The 27324-nt window shown below is 36.5% G+C and overlaps 1 protein-coding gene across 2 annotated transcripts in view; it reads left to right on the plus strand.

Moving 5' to 3' along the window:
* The window catches only part of TRHDE (thyrotropin releasing hormone degrading enzyme), a 392470-nt gene that overhangs the window by 92677 nt on the left and 272469 nt on the right, over positions 1 to 27324 (plus strand). For both annotated transcript variants that reach the window (XM_002823522.6, XM_054527400.2), the window contains exon 3: positions 9224 to 9350. In XM_002823522.6, coding sequence (XP_002823568.4) covers positions 9224 to 9350 — 127 coding nt within the window. The remainder of the gene's footprint in view (positions 1 to 9223; positions 9351 to 27324) is intronic.

The following is a 27324-nucleotide window of genomic DNA, read 5'->3' on the forward strand; positions in this document are numbered from 1 at the left end:
TATAAGAGCCTATAAACCTACAAAATAAGGGCCATGGGGCCCAAAAACCCCCATAGTATGTAGCAGACCTGTTTCAGAATTTTTAGTGAGTGTTTTTCTCATGAATTTTTAGTAAAATTCTATAAAGAGGGAAGGGGGAAAGTACAAGCAGGGACAGGCCATTAGAGCAACTTTATCAATGATAATACTCGGATTTGCCTTATAACAGTATTTGCTATGGTGTGAAATTTAGCATAAGGCTGACTTTTGACCTTAGTAAAGAAGTCTAAGTAATTGTTCTCAAAATATTCATTATATGTATCTGTGGTGCAGATTCTTGGTGAGATTCACCAAGAGGCTCTGAGATTTCTTTCTGCAAAGTGTTTTTGTTAGACTGATAGGTTTTGAGGTAGTTGTGGTTTTCATATCATCATGTGCCTCCTTCTTAGCACTGAGATTTTACTCCCCATCCATCACCAATTGTAAATTCTCCTCCTTCTCAGAATGAGTTCTTTGACTATGGTGATGGAGAGTGCCTATTACTGGCTGTTCTTGCCGTAAAAACCACAGCACAAGTTCTTCACCTGTAATATTATGCTTTTCTACTCACTGGCCTTCTTGTCTCAATGCATCTTAAGTTCTGTTGCCTAAATAATCTCCCTTTGTCGTTTTCAATCATGTCACTCTGCCTCAAACTCGGCAGTGGCTCTCAACTCCTCAAAGCCACATGTCCAGTCTTCATATGAGGGGTCAAGGCTCTTTGGGCTCTGCCATTTGCCACTCCCGGGCCAGTGCCTTCCCCTTCCTCCTTCCAGCCTCTTCTTTATGTTTATTGGCTCTTCAATGTGAATCTGGGCATTAGTTCCCTGTTTCTGTTAGACTTTCATGTGTATTTATTTCCCTTTTGCTTAGAAAAAAAAAGTTATCTTCTGAATTTTAAATAAGACTAATACTCCTGAGCTTTTAGTTTCTTGTTTACAACATCCTTTCCTCTTTGTGTCAACCTGCTGCTTTTTCCCTGGCTTGTTCTGTTTTCCTGATTTGTAGGAAGAACCCCCAAATCAAATTATATTCACATAGGTGAATTAATTCAGCTTTACTGGCTGCAATTCAGTGCATTGTGGTTTTGGAATTATTAAAGAGGGGGACTAGTTTTTCAGTTATAGGCAAAAGGAAAAGTAAATGTATTGTTATAGTGGTATTTTAAAGCTGTGAAATAATTACTATGTCTTCCAAAGTTTCTAATGTACTCTTGCAGCATAACATTTTCTCAGAGAATAACTCTGGCAAGTCAGAAGGTTTATTTAACTTAAAGTACCAACTTACAAATGTCAAATTAGAGAAAATGTTATTTAAGTCTTTAACAGGTGCACTACTGTGGTAAATGTTTTTTTCTTTTTCTTGGCTGTGTGGTATAACTATACACTGTTTCACATAATTATATAAGAACTACCACAATTCATTTTTAAACAACAAATCATTAATACAGTCTAGAAGAAAGGCTTTAGATGGAGAGATTTAGTTTCATTCCCTTGAAATCGAATCAATGACTAGAAAATCTCTTCAAATTCTTAACCAGCAAAATCAGAATTTATTGCTAACTCCAGGTAGTTTATGATGATAAACTTAAAAAGTCTGTAAGGTACGTTAAATTATTAGAAGAAAATCTCTAAATTTATTTAGTAGAAGATTTCATAATAATTCTGACAACTGAAAGTGTCTTCTTTTTTTGCATTATATTGCAATTATATATGTATTTTTACCTTTCAATAATTTTAGTACAATGAAGGAAGGAACTTTGTATGTAATAATTTGAATAATTGCTCATCTTTACTCTCATGGGACTCTGACCTTGTTCCGCTGAGTCACCATCTCTTTAGACAGAACTTTTCTGAAGAGCCAGTGTAAATTAGATCCAATTTGTTATTCTAAATTATAGGACCATGTTATTGTGTCTCCCCCAGTGGACTACAAACTTCTTGAAAGAAGGGAGCTTTTGTCTTTTGTTTACCTTTGGACACTCAGCATGTGAATAGTGACCTGACCCTTAATAGACCCTTATTAACTATTAACTGAATAAATAAATGTCCCATTGATGAAATCCTTAAACAGTCTTTGATGTTCTTTTTCTAAATTGCACAGCTATGAGACATAATTAATTCAAATCTATCTGAAGTTCTCTTCCATTTTGACACTTTCCTAAAGAATATTCTACCCTAATAGTGTTGAGTATCTGGCACCAGCGCTGTGTTTCCTACCCTTGTATACACAGCTGGCATTTCACGGATGACAGCACTTTTTTCTGCCAAGTCCAGATATGGTCTCAGGATTCTTCCCAGCATGTCCTGTAAGCAGCCACCCACAGTGTCAGGATAGCTGAAACTTTATTGCCATCTTTGACTTGTGGGAAAGTGAGATGACCAAAGGGGTTGAAGTTATCTGCCTTTAGTATGTTTTTCCTTTCAATGATAAAAATACTTAAAATTCTATAAAGAGATGAAATAAACATATTTATAGCGAGTCCATGAAATTACAGAGTAAAGGCTACTAGGTCCCATAGAAACACCAACAGGAGCTCCCATTTTATTCTAAGGGATCAGAAATTTGTAGTCCTCTACCTTAGCTCATTACTATGATGTATTACCACCAGGGTGGTGCCATAAGCATATTTTTCCATAGCCAGCTTCTGTTTTGTATTGGTTACTACAGTGATTTCTGTTCAATCAGTAACAATTTCATGGCCAGTCAGGAAAGCAAAGAAGAATACACAGGAGTAAAGGATGGAGAAAGGTAGCTGAGCAGTTGATTTGTGTTGTCAAGGGAAATAAAAAATATAAAGGAGTAAAACTGTGTCAGGACAAAAAAAACCTTTTCATTATTTTCTCTTCAAAATAAATGTAGACTAGATGAGAAGAATTTTGCCATGTTTGTATGACACACCAACCTCTCAGATGTAATAAAATAAATAGATCATGATAAACTATAGCCCCTGGAAGGAACTTTGAGCTGAGACCCAGAGAAGTTAATGACTCTCACAACTAGACAGTAGTTATAGAAAGTTGACCCTCCAGTCCCTTCATGCTATTTCCTAGTATAATGTCCTTTCCACCGGACTAAATGTTCATAGAGTTTGGTTCATATTGGTGGTTGGAAGAAGCTCTGCAGAGGAAGAGATAAAGCCTAGTAAGCAATTTACAGTTTCAGAGCTGGGCTCTTATCATGGAATGTCAGAAAATGCTGCAAATAAGCAGGTTTAATAAAATTATATTTTATTGCTTTTGAGTAATAACTATGTTTATGAAGATTTACTCTCTGTGCTATGATTAAGTAGGACCTAGTTACTCTAAAAGAAGAAAACAACTGTGATTTTTTTTTTTTCACAGTGTAAAGTGAATTATTGTACAAAATTCACTTGATTAACCATACAGGAATTACTCGGTTTGCAAAATATTTTGTACTTTTCTCCCACTTGTTCAACTGGGTCTCATGTGTTCCAGCAGGTCACTGGAGTGAGATACTGGAGTACAGATAGTGTGAATGATTGTTTTTAAGTAAAAATGTGACTACAATTGGCTTTACTTGGTAACTAAAGGACATGTTCAACAGAGGGTTAGGACTGATTGAATAAATCCATCTATTTCTCTGCATCCCTACTGCCATCTCTCCAGTTCAAATCACTGTTATCTTTCATCTGGACTTCTACAATAGTCTAACTCATGTCCTTTTATTTGTTTCTGTTTCCTCCTAATCCATCATCTTCACTGCAGCCAATGTAGTCTGCTAAAACCTAATTCTGATCATGTCATTCTATGGCTTAAAATCTTTAAGTGACTTGCTTGTGCTGATGGTATTAAATTCATATTTTGCAATTCAGTTTACAGACACTTGTGTAATATATTTTGTAGCTTCTCTTTACTTCTTCAGTGTCACCTATCACTATATATCTCCTCACTTTTCTAATTAGTCTTTCTGCCTGCAGTTTTAACAGGCAGCTTTCTATATCTTAGTTCACCTAGTATAGGTTGTGATTTTTCTGAAATGTGAAACTAATTTTATCATGTTTTGGCTTAATATCCTCTTATGAATTCCCACACTTTAAAAAAATTTATTGTTAATATTATTTTTTTTTTTGAGATGGAGTCTTGCTCTGTCACCAAGGCTGGAATGCGATGGCATGATCTTGGCTCACTGCAACCTCTGCCTGCACCGTTCAAGCAATTCTTCTGCCTCAGCCTCTCAGGTAGCTGGGATTACAGGCATGCACCACCATGCTCAGCTAATTTTTATATTTTTAGTAGAGATGGGGTTTCACCATGTTGTCCAGGCTGGTCTCGAAATCCTGACCTCAGGTGAGATCCACCTGCCTTGGACTCCCAAATTGCTGGGATTACAGGCGTGAGCCACTGCGCCTGGCCAATTCCCACACATTTTAAAATAACATCCTAGTATTCAGTAATCCCTTTACAGTCACTTATTATTTGGTCAGAACTGTTGTCATAGTACATATTGTTACCTTAGTCTGGGATATCATCCTCCTCTTGGTAGCTTCCTGTGTCCAGCTTATCTTTCAAGATTCAGCTGAAACTTCCCCTCCTCTGAGATGGGTCCTTATTACATACTTCATACTTCCTTAGGACCTATACATACCTATGAAACTCATTCATTTGCTCATTTATTCATCAAAGTTGTATCTACTAGGCATTTGAGAGGCAAACTGAACAAAATATTTCGACTCACAAAACTGGCTCTTTCACGTGACTTGAGCTAATAGATAAAAATCTTTGCCCTCATGCAATGTGCATTCTGAAAAAATGGTAGCAAGAAGCAAAATGAATAAATAAAACATATATTTTGCTAAATGGTGATAAGTGTTTCAGGAAACAATAAAGCAAGAAAAGGAGATAGATGGTCCTGGGGTCAGAGGGAAGGATTTTCAGAAAGTATGGGATTTGGACAAGTATCTAAAGAAGATGGAGAAACTAGCCATGGGGCTATCTAGGGGAAAACTCAAAATGCTTGATCGAGAATCTCTCTGGTATGTTTGAGGAGTGAAAAGGAAGCTAGTGTTATGAGTGGATTGAAGTTAGTGTGGAGCAAAGTGTTAGGATATGAATCCAGAGAGCTAAAAGGGATTAGATTAGTATAGGACATTTGGGGCCCTTGTAAAAACCTGGGGCTTCTACTGTGAGGGGAGATGCCACTGAAGGAGGAAAAGCAGAAGAGTGTGTGATTTGAAGCTCGTTTTAACAAGAAGGTTTTGATTACTGTGTACATAACAGCTTGAAGGAGCAAGGGACAAGGCATCAGTAGGAAAATAAAGCAGTCATTCAGGCAAGAAATGGAGAAGGCTTGGACCAGGGCGGTAGTAGTGGGGTTGTGAGAAGTGGTTGGATTCTGGATGTATTGTTAAAGGTAGAGCCAGTAGGATATGCTGACTAACTGAACACGGAGTGTGAGAGAAAGAGGGGAAACAAGGATGATGAACATACAAGGGTTGGGTATGGACAGCTGGATAGAAGGAAAGAATTACCATTAACTGAGGTGGGAAAGATTTTAGAAGGAGAAGGGTGTGTGTGTGTGTGTGTGTGTGTGTGATATCAGGAGTTTGGTTTTAGACCTGTTAAGTTTGAGATGCTTGTTAGATCTCCAAGTAGAAATGTCAAGTGAACAGTTGAATTAATGAGTCTGGAAGTCTGGAATAACTGGATAAACTTTTGGCATCTACATGACCTTTATGGCCATGAGACTAGATGTTATCACCAAGGCACTGAGTGTAGCAGAAAAGTAAAGAGATCTGTGTATTAAAACCTGGGAACCCTCCAACATTAATCAATGATTGGGATGAATAGAAGGAGGAATCGGGCAGGAGACTGAGGAGTGGCAGTGAGATAGAAAAGTAAGAGAAGCGAATAAAATGCTTTAAGGACAGGAAGTGATCAATCAACTGTGCAAATGCTGCTGACAGCTGAAGCATGTTGAAGACTGAGAACTAACTGTGGGATTTGGTATCTTGAGGCCATTAGTGATCTTTATGTGAACAGTTCTAGTAGAGTAGTGGGAATGAAAGCCTTGTTGAAATGAGTTCAAGGGAGACTAAAAAAAGGGAGTATAAATAGGTGAATGCCCTACTTGCACCGATAGTCTCAGGTTGTAAGTATTCTCAGGTGTGTTTTGGTTTGGCTGTTAACTGACATGTTCACCTTGGCTATACAGGAAACTTTCAAGGAGCATTATCTGGAAACCATAGCTGGAGGAACCGTGATCAAGAAAGCATAGATTGGTGATGTGGGAGATAAAGGGGGGAATTTGGGGAACTGTGCCTTTGAAAAGGCAAGAGGAGATTAAATGTGAAGAGCTTAGCCTTGGATAGGGGCTTAGTCAGTTCATCCTTTGTAATGGCAGGGAAGGGAGGGTACATTGTTATATTTCTCACATTGTATTTTTGTTGTTAATTTATTTGTTTGCTTTTCCACATATTATGAACCTCTTAAGAGCAGTAAGTATAAATGTCTTGTTCATTTTGTGGTAGGAATTTTATTGTTCTATTTCTATTCCCTAGTACAATGCCTAGCACACAGCAGGTAAACAATAAAAGTTTGAATGAGCAAATGAAGACGCTGTGCTGAACATGTGTATGTTTTATCTTCTTGCTTAAATTGGATCATTTCCATCAAATATTGACAAGCAGATTAATTTAATTGTGTTTCTTTTGTCTGGGTGTACAGATAGCTTGACTAACTGGTAAGATCGATTGATAGGAATGGCTGTGTTTCCACCAAAAACAGGGAAGTGTCCTAAGAGTAAAACCAGTGACATTTGCTGTATCATTTTAGAGTAGTTCCGGTTATGGTTTTAACATGAATCTACTAGATACTTTATGTAGAATCTTTTGAAAGCTATCCATTCTTTCTCAGTATCCATTTTACATTTATATTTTACCATTCATATGGCAGGTATCATTATCTGTGGTCACAATCTAACTTAATAAATGAGAAGGTCTTTGAGAATGGTGATTGTATCTTCATTGCTTTTTATCTCAATAATGCATGTCTTCTTCACTGCTAAATTAAAAATGCTTAGTCCAGGCCCTGATACAAGGTGGGTGCCAATAAATATTTGTTGAATGAATGCACAAATTAATGAAGACTGTCTCTTGTGGATGTTATTGGTGCACAGACAGACTAGATCCCTTTTCCTGTTTGGTATGCACGTCTTCTAGCTTCCACTGCTTTGCTCCTAACAGCTCACACAGGACATCTTCTCCAAAGGACTATCTCTGGCCAGTGAGACCTGCATCACCAAGATGCTCAAGAACCAGAAGTGCCTGGGGTTTTATGTCTTCCCCTTGGTAACCAGTAGCCAATGACAAGGTGCAAGAGTATGGAAGTCTAGTTCTTTTGCCTCAAGGCAGTGTGAACTCACCAGTGTAATTCACACTCCAGAGCTCCTGTGGATCAGGCTGAGTCCAGGACTTCATCTGAAATTGCACCCTTGCTTAGTTTATTATCCTCCATTTTCCTGCTTCCCCCATTCTCCTGTAAGTTTCTCCTTAGAGCACTTCTTTATTAAATCACTTGTACATTCATCCTTTTTTAAAGGTCTGCTTCCTATGAACTTTACTTCAGATATTGCATGTTTATTCACAGTTATTGTCAGGGGTAGGGGATCCTAACCACTACCTTCTTAAGAGTGTCAAGTTCTGCTGTTGCAGGTAGTCTCTCCTGATAGTTTTTGGTTTTCTAATACTGCCAGCCCAAAATGTTGGTGACTATAGACTAAATTTGATATTTTATTTAGTTGTTGGTAGGAAAGTAGCTTTACAATTTCAGTAAATAATTGTTATAGAATTTAGTAAATAACTTACTGCATTGCAAGTCTTTTGAACATACAGTCAGAATGTGTTTTCCTTGACTTTATACTCTTTTTAATTACACACATTCCTATTCTCTCTCCTTAGGCAGAGATAATAAAGAGTTAATCATATAATCAATTTTTATTATAAATCATAATAGATGATGTATAACATATACAGCTTTTTAATTTATTTTTAATTGAATGTAAGTATTCAATGAGTACAACTTTCTTTTTTTTATTGAATGTAAGTATTCACTTCTGTATACTGAGTAAATCATTTTTTTTTTTTGATATTTGAAAAGAACACAAATTCCCTTATCTGTAAAATGGGATTGGAAGTAATGTGTTTTAGAACTGAAAGCATTTTAGCAGCCAGCTGGTGGCCAACACCTTCATTTTATAAATGAGAGTGTTTGAGACCCAAAGAAATTAAGTAATTTGTTCAATATCACCCACCTTGGTTAGTGGCAGAGTAGGACTAAAATCCAACTCCCAAGCCACTGTGCTCTCTACTGCTCCACAAAATACATATTTCTTTTTCATAGAATTGATATGAGGATTAGGGACCACATCTGTGAAAAATAGATTTAGCCTTTGGAAAGAAAGATGCTAGATAGCTTTATGAAACCTCTGAAAACTAATCTCATTTTAACCTTTTCCATACAATTGTTAGTTTTGTTCAGTTTTATGTTACTTGCTTTAGGCTTTTTTTTTTGGCCAAGGACTAGATAATATACAATGCTTGCTTTAAAAATCAATATTAGGTATCTGGATTGTGTTAGAAATATGAATTACTCTGCTGAGTTTGAAGCCAGGAGCAGTTGCAGACAGCCTTCCAGAATGGTGATTGCTTGTGTACATGAAAAGTTTTCTATCCCTACTTTGCATATTGGGAATAAAGACAGTTGATTCCAAATAAAAAAGGAAGCATAAATTATAGATATATATTCTCAGTCTGGTAATACTTCGGAAGCTTGATACAACCTGTCTTTAACAAACCATGAATTTTTTCTCCTGCCAAGCCACCATATCCTGCCTACTTTCAGCATAGTCAGGGTCCCATTATACTAATCCACTGTACCTTCCTATCTCTAGCAAGCACATGTAAGTGATAACGTTGAATATTTATTTTGATGCAAGGTGTATAAATCTTCTCGATGTCATCTTGTAAAGCGAGGAAATTGTGACTTGCTCTACTTGGTTACTTCAATTACTTCAATTGTTTAAGTTTGGTCCTTTCAGCCCCACTGTGCTTTGATATAGTGTATGACCAAGAATCCTGTTTAAATTTTGTAGTATTCTAAGTGATTTGTGTAGATTCATATTTGCAGGGAAGATAAAACTCAAGTGCTAAAAGGCTAAAGTAACTTTTATATATATTTTTAATTAGGTACGATTATATGCAAGACCTGATGCTATCAGAAGAGGATCCGGGGACTATGCTCTCCATATAACAAAGAGATTAATAGAATTTTATGAAGACTACTTTAAAGTGCCCTATTCCTTGCCAAAACTAGGTAAGAATTTTCTTGTTTATTTTATTGGAAGGGCTCCTTGAAAGTGGAATTTCTTCTTCATGTGTTTATTTGAGCCATCCAGAAGCATGAAAATTCTGAGATTTATATTTTTAGAGAAGATAAGCACACAAAAAAAATTTCTTTTGAAGAGGTAAAATAAGATTTAGTGTTTCTGGAATCTTGCCAATAAGTGCTCATAGGAATTAAGAAAGGCATTACGTTAGTTTAGGATTCCAAAAGACAAGCCAAATAGCTATAATTTGTTGAATATGTACTATGGAGGGGTGCTTGCCAACATCATATTTAATCAGTAAAACTACCATGGGGGTAGGTACAACTAGAACATTTTCCATATAAGGGAGTTGAGACCCAGGGAGTTTTCCATTCATCTGGACAGCCAGTAAGTGAAGGGGTTGGGATTTCAAACTAGGTCTTGATGACTCCCCAAACAACTCAATATTTTATGTGGAGAAGACATTCATTGATTTGTTTCTCCTTCCAAATTTTCACGTCAGACCTCGATGTATGTTATCCCTTAGATTATTTTTGTTCAGTCATATATCTAGTACACTGTTATAGTAAATACAATACAAATAAGAGAGAAGAGAAACTTGGTAATAATGGAGATTGTATTCTCTGTGAGTGTTCTTATATTTCTTCCTTTTACAAAGAGAATGCACTTGGTAATTGTCAGTCAAATGCATAAATGAATTAATTGGTTATCTGAATTTCAGTGAGGCTGCTGCTTTTTCCAGGGAGTGAACAAGACTTTCCAGGAAGTTAAAAGGGTACCTACATGCATTAGAAATGTGGAAGTTATTTTTCCTTCCCAGAAAACCTGTTTTGAAATATTATATCACAACAGTCCTTTGCTCCCCTCTCATCCCTCCTCTTCCCTTAGCTTTCCCAAGAGCATTTTTGATCAGATTCCACATTAAAGGTATTTCTCATTGGCAAGAATAAAGTGCTTACTTGATCAAAAGTTTTTGTGTTTGAACCACAGGTTCTCCTCCCTGGAGAACCAGGCCGCTTTCATTAAAGTAGCTGCCTGCTGTGTAGCTTTATGGGTCTTGCAATAAGTAGTTAGTTCAGAAAGGTGACAGAATAGTAGATATTGTTATCAATGGGTGTGACATACAATTTTTATGAGTGATATTACAAAATTCTGAAATCTTTTTGAAATATGTACTTTTAGAATTCATAGGCAGAATTTTATTTTAAACCGGATCAATGTTTTGTTTTGTTCTGTTTTCCTTCTCTTTTCTCCCTGTATTTCAACTTCCCTGTTGGAATCTGTTATACTTAAATCTCCCTGGTGGTCACCCAAGGCAGAAAGGAATACTTGACCTCATTTGCATGGAAGGTGGCACTGTTATCTACTCCAGGTATAACTGGCTGGGAACTTCCCAGCTTGACCCTAATGTAAAATTCACAAGTGCTTATATTGCAAGTTCAGCAAGAGAAATAAAATGTGGATCTTTATTTGTCCCCTTCAGACCAGTAATTAGCAGAGGAACTCAATGTATAACTTCAGGGGGTTCCATGTAACTGTCAGCTTGCAGCAGGAAGCATTTCTGTTCCTCTGTTTCACTCACAATTGAACCATGCAGCCTTTCATTTGTAGAAAAGAGCTTTGTTCACCATTACCACTACTTGTTAAGCTACCTTATGGTGTATATAATTGAATGACTTGACTTATCCCAGCATACTTCTTTTTATATATCTAGGGGAGTTACCATAGCCCATGGTGCTTTGTAAAATTTCTCTTAAAGTTCTACTTATTTTATATATCTACAGATATTTAGATCTATATGTTAATGGATTTATAAATATGCTTTGTAAATACCCCTCACATAAAAACCCCTAAGCACATACGCATTTTGACAAATCCCTACTTTCCATTATACATTATGAATCGTATTTTAAATAAATTCTATAGAAACCAGCTTAGTCTTTGTTGGTGATGCATATGGATGTATCCTAGATATCAGCTGAGGCTGCCTTAACCCTTCATATCTAAGATGGTTTTCCAGACATATCCTACCCTTTCTACATTTGATCTACAGGCATTTATTGAGTGCCTACCATGGAAATTTTTCTATGAGAAGCAGATATACCAGTGAATGAAAAAGGCAAAAATCTCCTCTCTTCTGGGGCTTACATTCTTTTAGGTGAAGACAGACATTAAAGCAATTAGTAACATTTATAGCATATCAGATTGGAGATACATGCCATTAAAAATAAAGCTAGAACAGAGGGATAGGAAGTGTGGGGGACAGATGGGGCATGGGATAGGGACTGAGTTTTTAAAATGGGCAATCATGGAAGGCTTCATTGGGAAGACGGCTTTTCAGTGAAGGACCAAACTCAGCAGATATCATGGGACAAAAACTACAGGCAGAGGGAACAAAGTGCCTAGACATTGAGGTGAAAGTTTTCCTGGTGTTTTTGAGGAACAACAAAGAGGCAAGTGTGACAGGAGCAGAGTGAGTAAATGGGTGAGAAGTAGATGATACGGTCAAGGAGGAATGGGTGGGTGGCAGACCATGGACCGCCAGCAGGCTGCAGCTTGCTTGCCTGCCTGCCTGCCTGCCTGCCTGCCTCCCTCCATCCCTTTCTTCTTTCCTTCCTTCCTTCCTTCTTCCCTCCCTCTCTCCATCCCTCCCTCCTTCTCTCTTTTTTCCTTCTTTCTTTCTTTCTTTCTTTCTTTCTTTCTTTCTTTCTTTCTTTCTCTTTTTTCCTTCCTTCCTTCCTTCCTTCCTTCCTTCCTTCCTTCCTTCCTTCCTTCCTTCCTTCCTTCCTTCCTTCCTTCCTTCCTTCCTTCCTTCCTTCCTCCTTCCTTCCTTCCTTCCTTCCTTCCTTCCTTCCTTCCTTCCTTCCTTCCTTTCTTCCTTCCTTTCTTTCTTTCTTTCTTTCTTTCTTTCTTTCTTTCTTTCTTTCTTTCTTTCTTTCTTTCTTTCTTTCTTTCTTTCTTTCTTTCTTTCTTTCTTGTTTTGTGAGATGGAAATCTATGGGTCCGTTTTAAGCAGAGGCATTATAGGATCTGATTAATGTTGTAAAGGGTCATTCTGTGGCTAAACTGAGAATACACTGTAGGACAATGATTCTCAATTGGGGGACAACTTTGTCCCTCAGGTGCATTTGGTAATATCTGGAGACGTTTTTGTCTGTTACAACTTGGGAGGTGAGTACAGTGTGTGCTACTAGCAGTTAGTTGGTAGAGGCCCAGCTGATACTGCTAACCATCCTACAATGCACAGAATAGCTCTTCACAACAAGGAATTATTTAGCCCAAACTATCAATACAACCAAGGTTGAAAGAACCTGATGTAAGAGGACATGACAGAGGTGTGACAACCAGATAAGAGGCTATGGCAAAATTCAGACAAAATATGATGGATGCATGGATGAGGATGTTAACAGTTAGAGGTCAGAAGTGGTACCATTCTGGATATATATTGAAAGTAGATACGAAAGCTTTTAATAGTGAACGAAATATGTGATTGTAAGAGAAAGAGAGGCATCTAGGGCAATTCCAAGACTTTTGGCCTGAGAACTAGGAGGGTGGAATTGCCATTTAGTGAGACAGAAAGATTGTGGAAGGTGATAATTTTTGAGACTGACATGTCTGTTTAACATTTAGGTGGCACTTTTATGTCTGTAAGAAATCCAGGTAGACAGTTGAATTTATAAATATGGAATTTGGGTGAGTAATCTGACTAGAGATGTACATTTGCCAGCATATTATGATGTGTAAAGTTGTGAGGCTGAATGGGACTACCACAGCAGTGAAGGCAGATAGAAACAAAATAGGAGCAAGGGGGGACTGGTCCCATGCTCAGAGGTTAAAGACTCCTAGGAGTCAGAAATGACTACTGAGCGGGAGCATGTGGTTGATATTAAGGGAACCAGGTGTTTGTGGTGTCTGAGACATCAAGTGGGGAAAGCATTTCAAAAAGTAAGTAATATTTGTGGTAAATCAAGTTAGATGAGGTCTCAGAATTAACCATTAATTGATGCTAGTAATATGAAGGTCACTGGTGACCTTGACAAAAGCAGTTCTAGAACACAGACTTGACAGGTGTGCTTAAAAGCAAATGAGCATGGGGTTGGGGAGGAGAGACAGTGACTAGAAGCAGTGAGTGAAGATCACATGTTGGCATTTCTAAAAATGTTCAGTGGGGAGGATTCTGGGAATGGAGGGAGAGGGAGACAGGCCTGTAGTATAACAATACTAACAATACCCATCTCTGGAGAGGAGCTGTTTCTGCTGAAGTGGTGGCATTCTTACTTCACAAATTATCCCTGTCCCAAATCATGTCCAGGGAGGTGTGGAATTTGCCTCTTTCATTGGTTTGCATTAGAAAACCAAAAATTGAGATAAATAAATAAATAAATAGGAAGACTCTCCACCAGTTGGCCTGACCTGACTTTACTGAAGCTTTGGAAGGAATGTTTGTATGTGTGAATTTCAGGGTGTTACATTGCAAAACAGACAAACAAGATAAGTACAAAAAAAACCTTAAAACTTAGTATTGGATCCTTCTTCTCTTAAAAGTCATTTTGCTGTTCTGTCATAAGCTCTACAATACCTTCTTTCTTCCTGAATTCTTTTTTATTTCTGATGTGGAATTAGTTTAAATTTCTCCCCTGTGGCCTCATCTTATGCTAGTTCATCTCTAAGGATTTGAGTTTCCACCTCAAGTAGTTTATCGGGATAGTTCCCTAAGAGGAATTCTGATTCTTGCTGTTAGGACAGTAATTTATTCTCTTTGTTACATAAAGACACTCCTGTATCATTGATAAGCCAAAATAAGTAACCAGCGCACACTGTGTGAAAATTTGTTTTTAAATCTCTAAATGAGGTAATTAAAACTAAGGTTTGCAGAGATTTTCTATTTCTTGGTATTAAATTGTAATAAGAGGTATAGCACCTACTTAATACAATACACCAATCCTTTCTATATCTATGCGCCATATATTCATAAGAACTGTCAGAGGCATGGAATGTTACTTTAAAAGAAAGTTATAGACATATAAAGAATTGTTATCTTTTTTTGTATCCCAAAAGCATATCGATAACAATGACAACTATTTGTGTTTACTACATGTGAGCCACTTTTAAGGGCTTTGACCATTCTAACCCATTTAATTTTTTTTGTTTGTTTGTTTGAGATGGAGTCTGGCTTTGTCACCCAGGCTAGAGTGCAGTGGCGCGATCTCGGCTGACTGCAACCTCCGTCTTCCAGGTTCAGCTGATTCTCCTGCCTCAGCCTACCCAGTAGCTGGAACTATGGGCATGTGCCACCACACCCAGCTAATTTTTGTGTTGTTAGTAGAGACAGGGTTTCACTATGTTGGTCAGACTGGTGTCAAACTCCTGACCTCAAGTGATCCACCTGCCTTGGTCTCCCAAAGCGCTGGGATTACAGACATGAGCTACAGGGCCCGGCCCCCCATTTGATCTTATTGCAGCTTTTTCTGGTAATTTCTGTTTTTTTTTTTTTTTTTTTTCATTTTCCAGATGAGGAAATTTAGGCACTCAGTGACTAAGTAGTATGTTTTGACCACACAGCAGAAAACATAGATTTGGAATTCAAACCCAGGCTGTCTGGCTCCAAAATCTTGGGATTTGGCTGAAATAGATTCCAGGAATTTAAATAATTCAGAGATTAAAATATAGCTTGCCTTATAAACTTGATGATTTGATTGTCAGAGGAATGATATAACAGCTATTTTTGTTAATTTTTTACTGATTTTACTGATGGTCTTTGTAGAAAATTTGAAAACTTAAAAAAAGTGCACATGTTATAACTCATAATTTTATTAACCTGAAGACATGTGAGTATTGCAAATGTGTTTTAATTTAGGTGCACTATAGTTAATTAGGCATCAGATAAAATGACTCAGGCTTATATTGTAATATTTTGTTATTCACCCTATTTAGACTTCGATTAATGACAGTGTTCAGTTTCCTTTTACTACTACTCTGTAATTTGTAAATTAATGTTTCAAAAACGAGTTTGATTGCTTTTTTTCAAGACACCATGCTTTTATGAAGAATTCGTTACCTATCTGGAAGAGTGCTATGACTGTAGAGGGAGCCCAGGTGTTTTGTAACTAGAATTTCTGCCCTCAAGGAGATTGTGGTTTTGTTGAGGAGAGAATGCAATATTTACAGAAATGAATGAATTAGAGACTAGCACAATATAAAATATAATCAAGCACCAACATTTTGTAGAGTAAATATTGAGCACTATGTTGAAAGAGTGGGATCGTTGTACAATGCTGTAGGAATAAAATGCACATAAAGAGAAGTCTTATTTTTACTTCATGCCAGACCAAAAAATACATGAATTTAATTGAAGAAGAAAGGAGAGAAGAGGCCATTTTGAGAATTGTATAGTAGGAAAGTCCATGAATACCCTAGGATCTATGTATCATGCTGATGGAGTCAACATTTTTCTATAATAGAATAGATAAATTATGGGATAAATTGCCCTACTGAAGTTCACAAATAAGAGCCTAGCTTAAATGATTCATTTTTGCTTAAGATACATAAACATATATTTTTTTTATTGTGGTGATGATGATTGTGATGATGATGATAATTTACTATTTGCAAATACTAAAGCTTTTCATCACATATTTGTATTATTACATTTCTATAAAATATTTATAATGATTCTGGACATTTTATCCTCTGTGGTTATGTGTTTTTGTCTTTAGTGAATAGATTTGCTGTTTTTAACTTGAGGTGACACTTATATAATACTATCTTGATCTTAATCGAACGGCTCATAGTTTGAACCTTTTCTTATGTTTTTTAAAGTATGACTTTTCTTGCCTTGCCTTTGATTAGGTAAATATTGAGTTACTATATATGTGTTTTGTTACTGGCCTAAAGTAATACAGCCTTTTAAAATAAAATCTCTGGGGGTTCTTTATATGTAGTTTGGTAGTTTGGTCTAATTTTATGTAATGTGAATTCACTCTCAAAATGTTTCCTTCAACAAGAGCTCTTCAAAACATTTGATCTTATACTCAGCTATTGTATGGCTTCTTGGTGGAAACTAACCTAAGGATCTCTCTGTGGGTTAGCATTATTAGTGCCTTTCTGGAGACTTAGCTAAGGTGATAGTTTGTCTTCTAAGTTAGCAAGTACCATAGAGAAATAAGTTTCTTCAAGGGACTAACCTTTTCCCCGTCTTTAAAATCAAATAAATGTTTTCTTCCTATTTTATGTAGGTAATTTAATTCTGAAAAACCCTTCGTAAGTTTATTTTCTCATAAACCAAAATATCAGTTATCATTTTTTTGATGGGAAATATTTTTATATGTTTCTAACCCTGCACTCTGACAACCACTTGTGCTAAAACAACACCGAATTGTATTAAAATGGACACAGTTATTTCAATATTTAATAGTTATTTTAACACAATTTAAGGCCTTTTATCCCTTCATTAATTACTCTATAATATGGCCATTTAACTGTTCTTGTTAAGCTATTTTGCAGCTATTACATGCTGTATACATTCAAGATTATAATAAAAAACAAAAAATATATAGGATACTTAATGTTTATGATATTCAACCACTAATGCAATAAAGAGAAATAAGCACAATAGTAAGGATGAAAGAAATCAATGAAAACAATGCATTTTAGTGAGAATAATGCATGAGATTATTACATCTCTAAACTATTTAATGCAATACAAACCAACATACAAGTGAATTAATGGAACCAGCATTTATTGAGTAGTAACTACGTACATTGTACTCAGCAATGATAGTAAGTGGCCTCTTCTCCTAGAAGCTTAAAATCTAGTTGAAGAGAAGTTTTTTGTTATTTTGCTAGCTTGACAATATTGTTATGTGTTTAATTTGTTTACTGCCCTCCTCTACCCTTCTCTAGTTTTAAGAGTTTCAGATCTTCACAACTTTGGGTTTACTCCTAAGCATATATTCACTAATTCTAACAGGATTGTAACCTAATCAGGGTGTATTTTAGAGGCCTCCAAGGCATTGTTTTACATAATCCAACAGTGTTTTGGCCATTACAGCTTTGCCATTAAGTTAGGAAATAACCATTTTGAACGTTTTCATATTTAGTCATTGCATTAGCCTTGTTCCTTATACTCCGCTGTTTCCCCTATTACTATGGGTCCACTGGCATTGCTCTAGTAATAGATACTTCCTCCTTTTGTGCACCTCATCCCATCCTCTCTCATCTGCTCAAGGACATTGCTTCAGCAATTTTTCCTTTTCTCTCCTGAATCTTCAATTTTCTCTCTTTGTTGAATTTTTCCCTATCAGCATTAAAAATATGGTGCTGTTTCTCTCAACCACACACATGCACATTCACTCCAGCTACTGACTCATTTTTTCTCCTTCCTTTACAGTTAGATTGCTTGAAAGGATTGTCCATCTGCACTGACTTGAATTTCTCTCTTGTCTTTTGAATGCATTTTACATCAGACTTCCCCTCAACACTATACTAAAACTTCTCAAGTTCAATAATGCCTCCACACTGCTAAATCCAATGGTCCATTCTCAGTCTTTATCTTGAGCTATCAGCGGCATCTGACACACTTGTTCTTTCCAGCTCCTTGAAACACAGTTTTTCATTTGTCTTTCAGGGCAACACTTTTTTCTGTTTTGTTTTTCCTACCCATTGGCCACTCTTTCTAAGTCTTCTTTCCCCTGCTCTTTTGCCTTTCTAGCTGCTTAAACCACGAATGCCCCAGAACTCAGGTTGGAATCTCTTCTCTTTGCTATTTACATTGGTAGTGGCCTCCGTTGGTTACCTCATTCAGTCTTATGGCTTTAAACACCATATGCTGATACTTATGATTCCTAAATTTTCATCTCCAGCCTGGTTCTTTCTCCTTAACTACAGACTTTTATGTTTTACTGATATCTGTGCTTAGATGCCTAATGAGTATATTATTACATTGGCATGTTTAAATTTGAGCCCCAGATCTTAAACCACCATCATTTGGATATAAAATTTTGGCCTTAGATACTTTTTCTGTAATATGACACATCTGACCTATCAGCAAATCCTTTTGGCTCCACATTCTAAATGTATCCAGAATCTGATAACTTTTCACTATTTCCATTGCAGTACTCTCATTCCAACCACCATACTCTTTTGCTTTCCATTGCTAGTATTCGCATTCCAACCACCATACTCTTTTGCTTGGGGTCAAGAGTTCAACCTAAATAAAATTTGAAGTTAAAGAGTTAATTTACAGAGTTTTTGTGAGGGATGTTGAATTTACCTGGTGATGCTGTTCTGCTGTTCAAACATTCCAATGGCTTCCCATTACTCATAAAGTCTAAGATTCTGATATGGTTTGACTGTATTCCCACCCAAATCTCATCTTGAATTGTGGCTCCCACAAGTTCCACATGTTGTGCAAGGGACCCAGTGGGAGATAATTGAATCATGGGGGTGGTTTCCCTCAGACTGTTCTCCTGGTAGTGAATAAGTCTTATGAGATTTGATGGTTTTATAAGGGGAACACCCTTTTGCTTGGTTCTCATTCTCTCTTGCCTGCAGCCATGTAAGATGTGCCTTTTGCCTGCCACCATGATTGTGAGGCCTCCCCAGCCATGTGGAACTGTGAGTTCATTAAACTTCTTTTTCTTTATAAATTACTCAGTCTCAGGTACATTTTTATCAGCAGTGTGAAAACAGACTAATACAGTAAATGATTCTTTCTTTGGCTTGCAAGACCCTGCATGCTTGCCCCTACCCTTTACCCCCTGGACCCTCTAATCTCATTTATTTCCCTCCTACTCCCTCTCTGTTTCAGCTGCGCTGCATTCCTTGCTGTTTCTCCAACAGGCCAAACCCATTCCAACCCAAGGCCTTTGTTCTTGTTCTTCCCTCAGCCTAAAACATTTTTCATTCAAATAGATGCATGGCTGAAATATCACCCTGCCTTAGTGAGGTCTTCTTTGATTCCTCTGTTCTATTTCAGCCTTGCAGATCATTTCCAAAATCTCTTCCCTGATTTACTTTTCTTCATGGTATTTTTTAATTATCTCACCTAACTTGTGTTTTGTTTATGTATTATTTATTTTCTTTATTATTTGTTTCCCACATCTCCCTTATTTCTCTACCCAAATGTAAGCTCTACGAAAACAAGTGTTTTTGCCTGTTGGTTCACTGCTCTATTCCCTCTACTGAGATGTGTGTCTGGCCCAAAGTGGCACTCAATAAATTCTTGTTAAATGAATAATACCTAACTTCTTCCTGTTGTAATCATTTTCACAACATAGGAGAGAAAGAGAAGGCAAAGCTTCAGCTGCTGTGTAAATAAAATAAATGTGATTTCAAAGAAATAATGTTGCTGTACCTTATAAACTACCAAGAAAACTCTTTTCTGTAAATAAAAATGGAAGAGATGAAGGATGACTTAACTATAGTTGCAGCTATTTTCTCATTAAGGATCCCTGTAAAGGAAATTGTTTGTGAAAAATGGGTGAGTTAGTACCTGGAAGAAATAATGAGCTTTTGTATTATTATCATAGCAATCCTATGGTGAGGCTATTAAAGAAGTTATGTTTTGTACCTGGGATGTTTTTGCAATTGGAAAATGAAATAAGTATCTAGTTGCCCATCAGCTCTTCTCCTCCTTGTTGTTTTTTTTAAAAGAGAACATTTACTGTAGATTTGACAAACATCTATTGAATATCCTTATGTACTAGACACTGTTCTACTAGGTAATAGAAAATCATCAGTTAACAAGAATCAGCAATCCCTGTCCTCATTGGATGTATATTTTAATACGGGAGAGAGGCAGAAAAAAATTTATGTAGTTATATTTAGAAAGTGATAACTGCTATAAAGAAAATAGAGCAGAGAAGAAAGTGTCGGAAATGTTGGTGGGTGGAGAGGGACTGCAGTTTTAAACAGGTGGGTGATCAGAAAATGCATTGCTGAAGTGGTGACAGTTGAGTCAAAATCTGAAAGAGTACAGAAACCCTAAGGAGGAGGACATATGACTTGTGGAGTAATACCAAGGAGATCAGTGTCCCTGGATAAAAGTGAGTGAGAGTGAGATGAGGGTGAAAGGAAATCTTTGAAGTAACTGTGCCAGATGGTGAAGGATCTGTTGTCTGGCCATTGAAAGATTTGCTCTTTCACTTTGAGCAGAGGTATTGTCCTAGTCACCTTGGGTTGCCATAACAAAATACCATAGACTGGGTGACTAAACAACAGAAGTATATTTTCTCATAGTTCTGGAGGCTAGACTAGAGTGCTGGCAGGGTCAGGCTCTGGTGAGGGCTCTTTTCCTGGCTTGCAGATGGCAAACTCCTTGCAGTGTTCTCGAGTGGCAAAGAATGAGCAAATTCTCTGGTGTATCTTGTTATAAAGCCCTAATCCCATCATGAGGGCCCCACCCTCATGACCTTATCTAAACCTAATTACCTCCCAAGGTCCCATCTCCAAATACTATCTTATTAGGTGTTAGGGCTTCAGCATGTGCATTTTGAGGGGATACAATCCGGTACATAGCAGGCAAGATCTGGTGTGACTTACATTTTTAAAGAATCACATTGGCTGCCTCATGTAGAACAGACTATTGGGGGATGGGAGCAAAGATCAAAGCAGAGAGGAGCTACTGCATTAATCTAAGAAATAATGGTATATGGGAGCAAAGTGGTAGTAGTGGAGGTTGTAAGAAGGGGGCAGATTCTGGATATGTTTTAAAAGGAGAATCAACAGGATTTGCTGTGTTATAATAAGATTCAAATGAAGGCTTGTTGTTAGCTGCTTTCAAGTGCAGTCTAGGAGACTGTGACAAGCTTGAAAAACTATGAGCTTTGTTTTTGTTTTCCCATGTGGTTTACTTGCTTGTGTAGCTATAGTAAAAAGGACCAATCTTTTTATACTTCCTTTTGTCTCTCTTGGTTATTTGAAATCAATATAGCAAGATACATAATTTGTATTTTCTGTATTTTCTAACCAGAACAGCTGTATTTAGACTAAAATAATGGTTGTAATAATCCTCTTCATGGAGTGAGTTGCTTCCTTCACTGGCTATTGGTCAATCTGGAGTTAATTATAGCCAAATAGCAATCCAAAGCCCTAGAGAAAAGGAGGAACATTTCATTAAAGTCTAGCTGGGGATTACTGCTGACAGCAGCACTGCCAATCAGCCAATTTTAAAAGAAAGGTGACCATTCTCATAAACTTTAGAGCTAAAATAGCTTGTATTTGAGATCAGAAGTTTTTTCAAAATAGCTTCATTTCAAGTAACTGAGACTGAGGGATAGTTATGTAAATTAGGGTTAACCATCTAAAAGTCAATTAAAGTGAAATACTATGTAAGAGAGAAATAGTCAAAATACCTTTTTTTCTTTTCTTCCTAGTGTTATTGTAACAGTGTTCTTTATCCAGAACTTTTCAGACCTTTCCATTGTAAAGATACTCCATGATTACTTATTGATTGATTATCATTTCTAAGGTTTAGGAACTCTAAGTGGTTATTATAATCAGGACATCACTCCTTTACATTTGGCATTGAAGTCTTATGATCTTATCAGATAATGAAGCATAATAAAAATCTTTGCTATAGACTATGGGATATCTGCTTGTAATTTTGTGGGGTAAGAAGCAGAGGTACTATTGTAACCTGAGTGAGATGTATTTATTTTGTTCACTTGCTTGTCTAATATAAAAGGCAAGTCCTCAGCACGTCATATAAAATTCAACTTGGATGATTATTGAGAGATATTACAAGAAGAAAGAACCTTAGAAAGAAATTTCCAGCCAATATTTAAGTGATATAATCATTTTAATAATAAATAATTTTTTATAAAATTGGCTATTTTTTAAAATCTTAAACTTATGACTTTATCCCTCATGGCACTGGAGGGGTTTAGGATTTGGAATGAAACATTTTGGGACATTTTAAATGAAAAATGTACTCCTGGCCCACCTTTTAGTCTTAAAGTCTTTCATTACTGTTTTTGAGAATTTTGATGCTGCTGCTTATATACTTTGAAATGTAAAGTAGACTGAAGTGTGAAACAAACCTTAGCCTGTAAGGGAGGTTGCAGTATACAAGCGGAGCAAATCCAATATGGTAGTCATAAATGAAGCCTTCAGGGCATCGCTGAAGCTTTTTAAAGGGTGATTTTGAAAGAAAGAGTGAGTCCTAAATGCCATTTTTCAGTTGGAGGAATTTTAATGGTTTGTAACTTAGATTTATTCTTTATTGGCTTTATTTTTTTTCCTTATGGATTCTGTCTTTGTATGGTAAATAATTCACAAATGACCTAGAATGTGTCTTCAGCAGCATAGAATAGGATGTTTTTAAGCTTTTAAATTGTTTAGCTATTCTTTTATTTTACAGACTGAAAAATATTCACTAAGCCATAAAATAATTGGTAGGTTGAGATCGTTTAGGATCATTTAGCTTCCTAAATACATTGAGATATACCGTGTCAATTTTTATTAGTATTAATAGAGGTAGCTGGTAAAATGGTATGAAACTTGATGAGCCAAACTTCTCTAGTGGACAAAACCAACATTACATGTCTGTAGCAGAAATTTGGGCATAATTTCTTATACCTATTGCTATGGATTGAATTGTGTCTCCCCAAATTTTATATGTTGAAGCGCTAAAGCCTAATGTAACTCATTGAAATAAACGGTAACTGAGTGGTAATTAGGAGGCTTTATTAAGGCCAAATTAACATGGAATCCTAATGTGATAGAACTATTGGCTTTCTAAGAGGAAGAGAGATCTCTCTCTGTGTCTGTGCCATGTGAGGACAAAGCAAGAAGATGGCCATCTATCAGCCAGGAACAGAGTCATTACCAGAACTTGATCATGCTGGCACCCTGATCTCACACTTTTACCCTCTAGAACTATAAGAAAATACAGTTCTGCTGTTTAAGCCACCTGGTCTATGGTATTTTGTCACATAAACCTAAGCTGACTAATACACCTATGTAAGGCATGGATCATTCTGCTGAGATTTGTGGTAAGGGATGCCAGTGAGGACATGGCCAAAATAAAGAGTATGGCAACCACGTGAATTACTCAGCTCTTTCAGTCACAATTCCATTTTGTCCGAGTTACTTTGGTAATTTCAGAAGAAAGTATTGATGTACCTCCTTAAATATCTTTTACTCTGTGTCATCCCTCCTTCTGATCTATAGTGAAAAAATATGTGATAGAAAAAAATTTTCATAATGTAAAGATGCCTCCATAATCAATATCACAATGATCAGCAAACTTTTCTCTGTAAAGGGCCAGAGAGAAAACATTTACAGGTGTGTAAACTATACAATCTCAGTTACAATTATGCCAGTCTGCCATTATAGCTAAGCAGCCATAGACAAAATATACATGAATTGATGTGGTTGTGTTCCAATGACATCTTATTTACTAAAACAGATGGTTGGCCAGAATTGACCCATGGACTACAGTTTGCTGAGCCCTGCATTACTTGATAACCCCTTTAGTTTAATAATATAAAAATTACAAATCTCTGAAAGGCACTTATTCAAGATTTATTTTTCTACATTTTTGTATGTGCTTGAGAATCAAACTAAACTGGCACATTTAAAATAACTAGTACATTTTGTTCCTTTTAAGGGCATCCATTTGCTTATAAATATGTGTAGAAGCATCACATTATTGGAATTTACATTTGTATTAATAAACACTATATACTATATATACTATGTATCAATTTATTATTACATACATTTAAAAACTATACACTACACATTTGTATACAAATTTATATATACTGATTGAATGCTAATGTTTCATATATTATATATTTATATTCGATATGACATATTTACGCAAAGACTCATGTTGCTTCATGTTATTTTACATTCTCACCCGAAGTGAGTAATGTCAGGAAAACCTGAATTTTTTGTCAGAATTAACACTTGTTTTCCTCTGCAACCTCTAATAATGCTTCAAACTAAGATGGAAGATAGAGAATAATGGCTAATCATATAGACATTTGAATCAGGTGACTGGACTTAAATCTCAGATTTATTTATCTAATAATAATGCATATTATTGATAGAATGCTGGTTTTCAAGTTACTAAGTCCATCAAGCCTCATGCATAGGCCACTGCAGTCCCTGTTTCAGAGCTTGGGCCCAAGAAAAGTGGTCCACTGTTTAGTAGAGCTGTCCCTGAGAAATGCAGGATGTGGGAGGCAAGGGCAGTGAGGGGAGTGCATAAACAAACAGTGAATCTCAGAGAACACATAACATGTTTCAGAATCTGTCACATTTTTAAACCTAACAAATGGTAAAATTGAAGATCTGTTCCCACAGTGTCAGATTTTGTATATCTGTTGTCAAACGTATCAGTCACTGAAGGTATGAGATGAAGAAAACTACAAATAAATGATCACAAAAAAGAAAATACGCTGATCCTTATTCTTGGATGGTGGTTGATTTATTTTGATCGATATAATGCTGTGTTATAGTTGACATTTTTTTTGTACAGAGCCTAGAGAGTGAATCTTAGAATGTTGAGCTGAGATGTAAAGTATGTTACAAGTATCACAAAGATATTACTATGAATTTCATGAAAATATTAAATCTTGCTATTAATAAGTCTTATTTCTTTCAAAAATATAGTGGACTCATGGTTAATATATCAATCCAACTCTCATGCATTTTCTTTCTGCAATCCTTCATTGGGAGAGAATGAATGGACTGGAATTAGAGCTAGTAACTGTAAATGTGTACACCTGGCTCATACAAACATAGGTATATATTACCCATTATGTGCATTGAGGTTGACAAGTTTAAGAAATATGGTTTGGACAATTAATTCCATTGACTTGGAGACCTTAAAATGAACCATTATCAGGCTTATTTTATCATGCTTAATTTAAGTTTGTTAAGTCACCAGAGTCTAATAAATGGTGCAAGACAATACTTTCTGAGCTCTCAAATTCTAAACACAGAGAAATTTGATTAATGGTCCAATTAACAGTAGATTCTGGAAATGTCACTTGCAACAGGATTTAAAGGAGATCCTTAGGGCAGCAAGTATTTTTGCCATGAATTGCACACCTTTTACCTCCCAACACCATAACAAACTGCCTAAGAGATCAGTACAAGGAAGAACACCATAATTATATTAATTAGCCTTCCCCAGAGAGATGATTAATTCATTATCATCATAATCTCAAACATCCCAGGGCATCCCTTATCACCTTGAGTCTTTTTCACATATATATGTGTACATTCCTTAATCTGATTCAAGTTCACTTTTTCTGTTCCAGACTCTCCCATTCTGCCCATTGGAACTCCCCTATGCAAATCCCCCTATGCCCTTAACTTCTATAAATGTTTTGTTTACTTTTTAACTCTTCCTGAAACTTGGCTCTATGTTGAAGACACTCTTTCCCCTGTTGGTCTCTCAAGTGTGGGCAATTTTCCTTTCACATCTTGCAGCATACAAGCCACAAGTGGTATAGGTATCATATTGTTTAGAGCGAATTCCAGGTTGCTATTTATCTTTGCCATCTTCCTAAAATCTCTGGCTACCTGACTGGATGTAGGTGATGTATGCCTCCTGCTTCCTCATCTTGGTTGAATTAATCTACTGTTACCTCCCAGGAATCATATTTCACCAAATGGTGTTTTCTTAAATGTCTTTTAAATTAAAAAATTTTACATATGTATTGCTTACAACATGATGCTTGGAAATATGCACACATTGTGGAATGTCTAAATCTAATCAAGCTAATTAACATATGCATTACCTAACATAGTTATTATTTTTTGTGGTGAGGATACTTAAAATCTACACTCTTAGCAAATATAATATGTTGTTCTTAACTATAGTCTCCGTGTTGTACAATAGATCTCTTGAAGTTATTGCTCCTATCTAACTGAAATTTTGTATCCTTTGACCAACATCTTCCCAACCTTCTCCCTCCTTCTCCAATGAGGTTATCGATGAACCTGAAACACTGACTTTCCATCACTCCTCTATCATCCTTATTGGTGGCTTCAGTATTCACATTGGTGACCCCTCCAACACCTTTGGGAGGCCTTAATCTTCTCAGTTCTATTGATCTTCATTGCCCCCCGTTCAGTTCACAGTCATACCCTGGACCCTGTCATTTCCAATAACTGTATCACCTTGAAACATCTTCATTTCAAACATCCTACTCTGCTTGCAGTCTCCTATCTTTGTAGCCTTGTTCTTCCAGTTTTTCTGCTCCAACAACTTGTCACCCTCCTTCTCCCTAGAATTCCCAACCTACTAATCCTACATATTTTCAGGATCATGACTCTTCTCATATCCTCCATTTCATTTCACCCAGGTTAGATGATATAATATATCATTGTATCATTCCTTTGCTTTCATCTTCAACTCTTTTGCGCCTATCACTCTCACCTGAAAGACATCTACCCTTGTTAAATCCTACTCTATGCTTATTCTATGCCTGCATTGACTTGATCATGGTATTTACTTTAAATTTATGACTACACAGTAAAGTGAGCCCTTAATTTTTTGCAACAATCATTCTATATTTCTGTAATTATTTAGCTTTTATATTCTCCAAGAAAACATTCTCACATCTTTTTCCCTCCCTTCAAACCTCTAGTATACTCTTCCTTTCCTCAATCTTAGCCAATGACCTGGATATTTATTTCATTTTTTTTGTTGTTTTACAAAAGCAATCAAAAGTAAATTCCTTCTCTTATCTAGCTGCATCTGTACTCATATACCTTGTGTTCCCTCCTGGTATGCCATGTATGAATTTTCTGTACACGTATAGAGGCCAACTCCTCTAAAATGGTCTTGACCCTATGTCCTCTGGGTGCTTTTAAAACTTTGATCTAAAAATTATCCACTCTTTCTCGCATCATCAGGTCCTCACTCTTCCAACTAAATTATCTTTAAACAAACAGGCTTCAATATACCCTGTTTTAAGCAAATAAGAAACATTTCCT

Source organism: Pongo abelii, chromosome 10 (genome assembly GCF_028885655.2).
Source record: "Pongo abelii isolate AG06213 chromosome 10, NHGRI_mPonAbe1-v2.0_pri, whole genome shotgun sequence".
Taxonomy (NCBI): Eukaryota; Metazoa; Chordata; class Mammalia; order Primates; family Hominidae; genus Pongo; species Pongo abelii.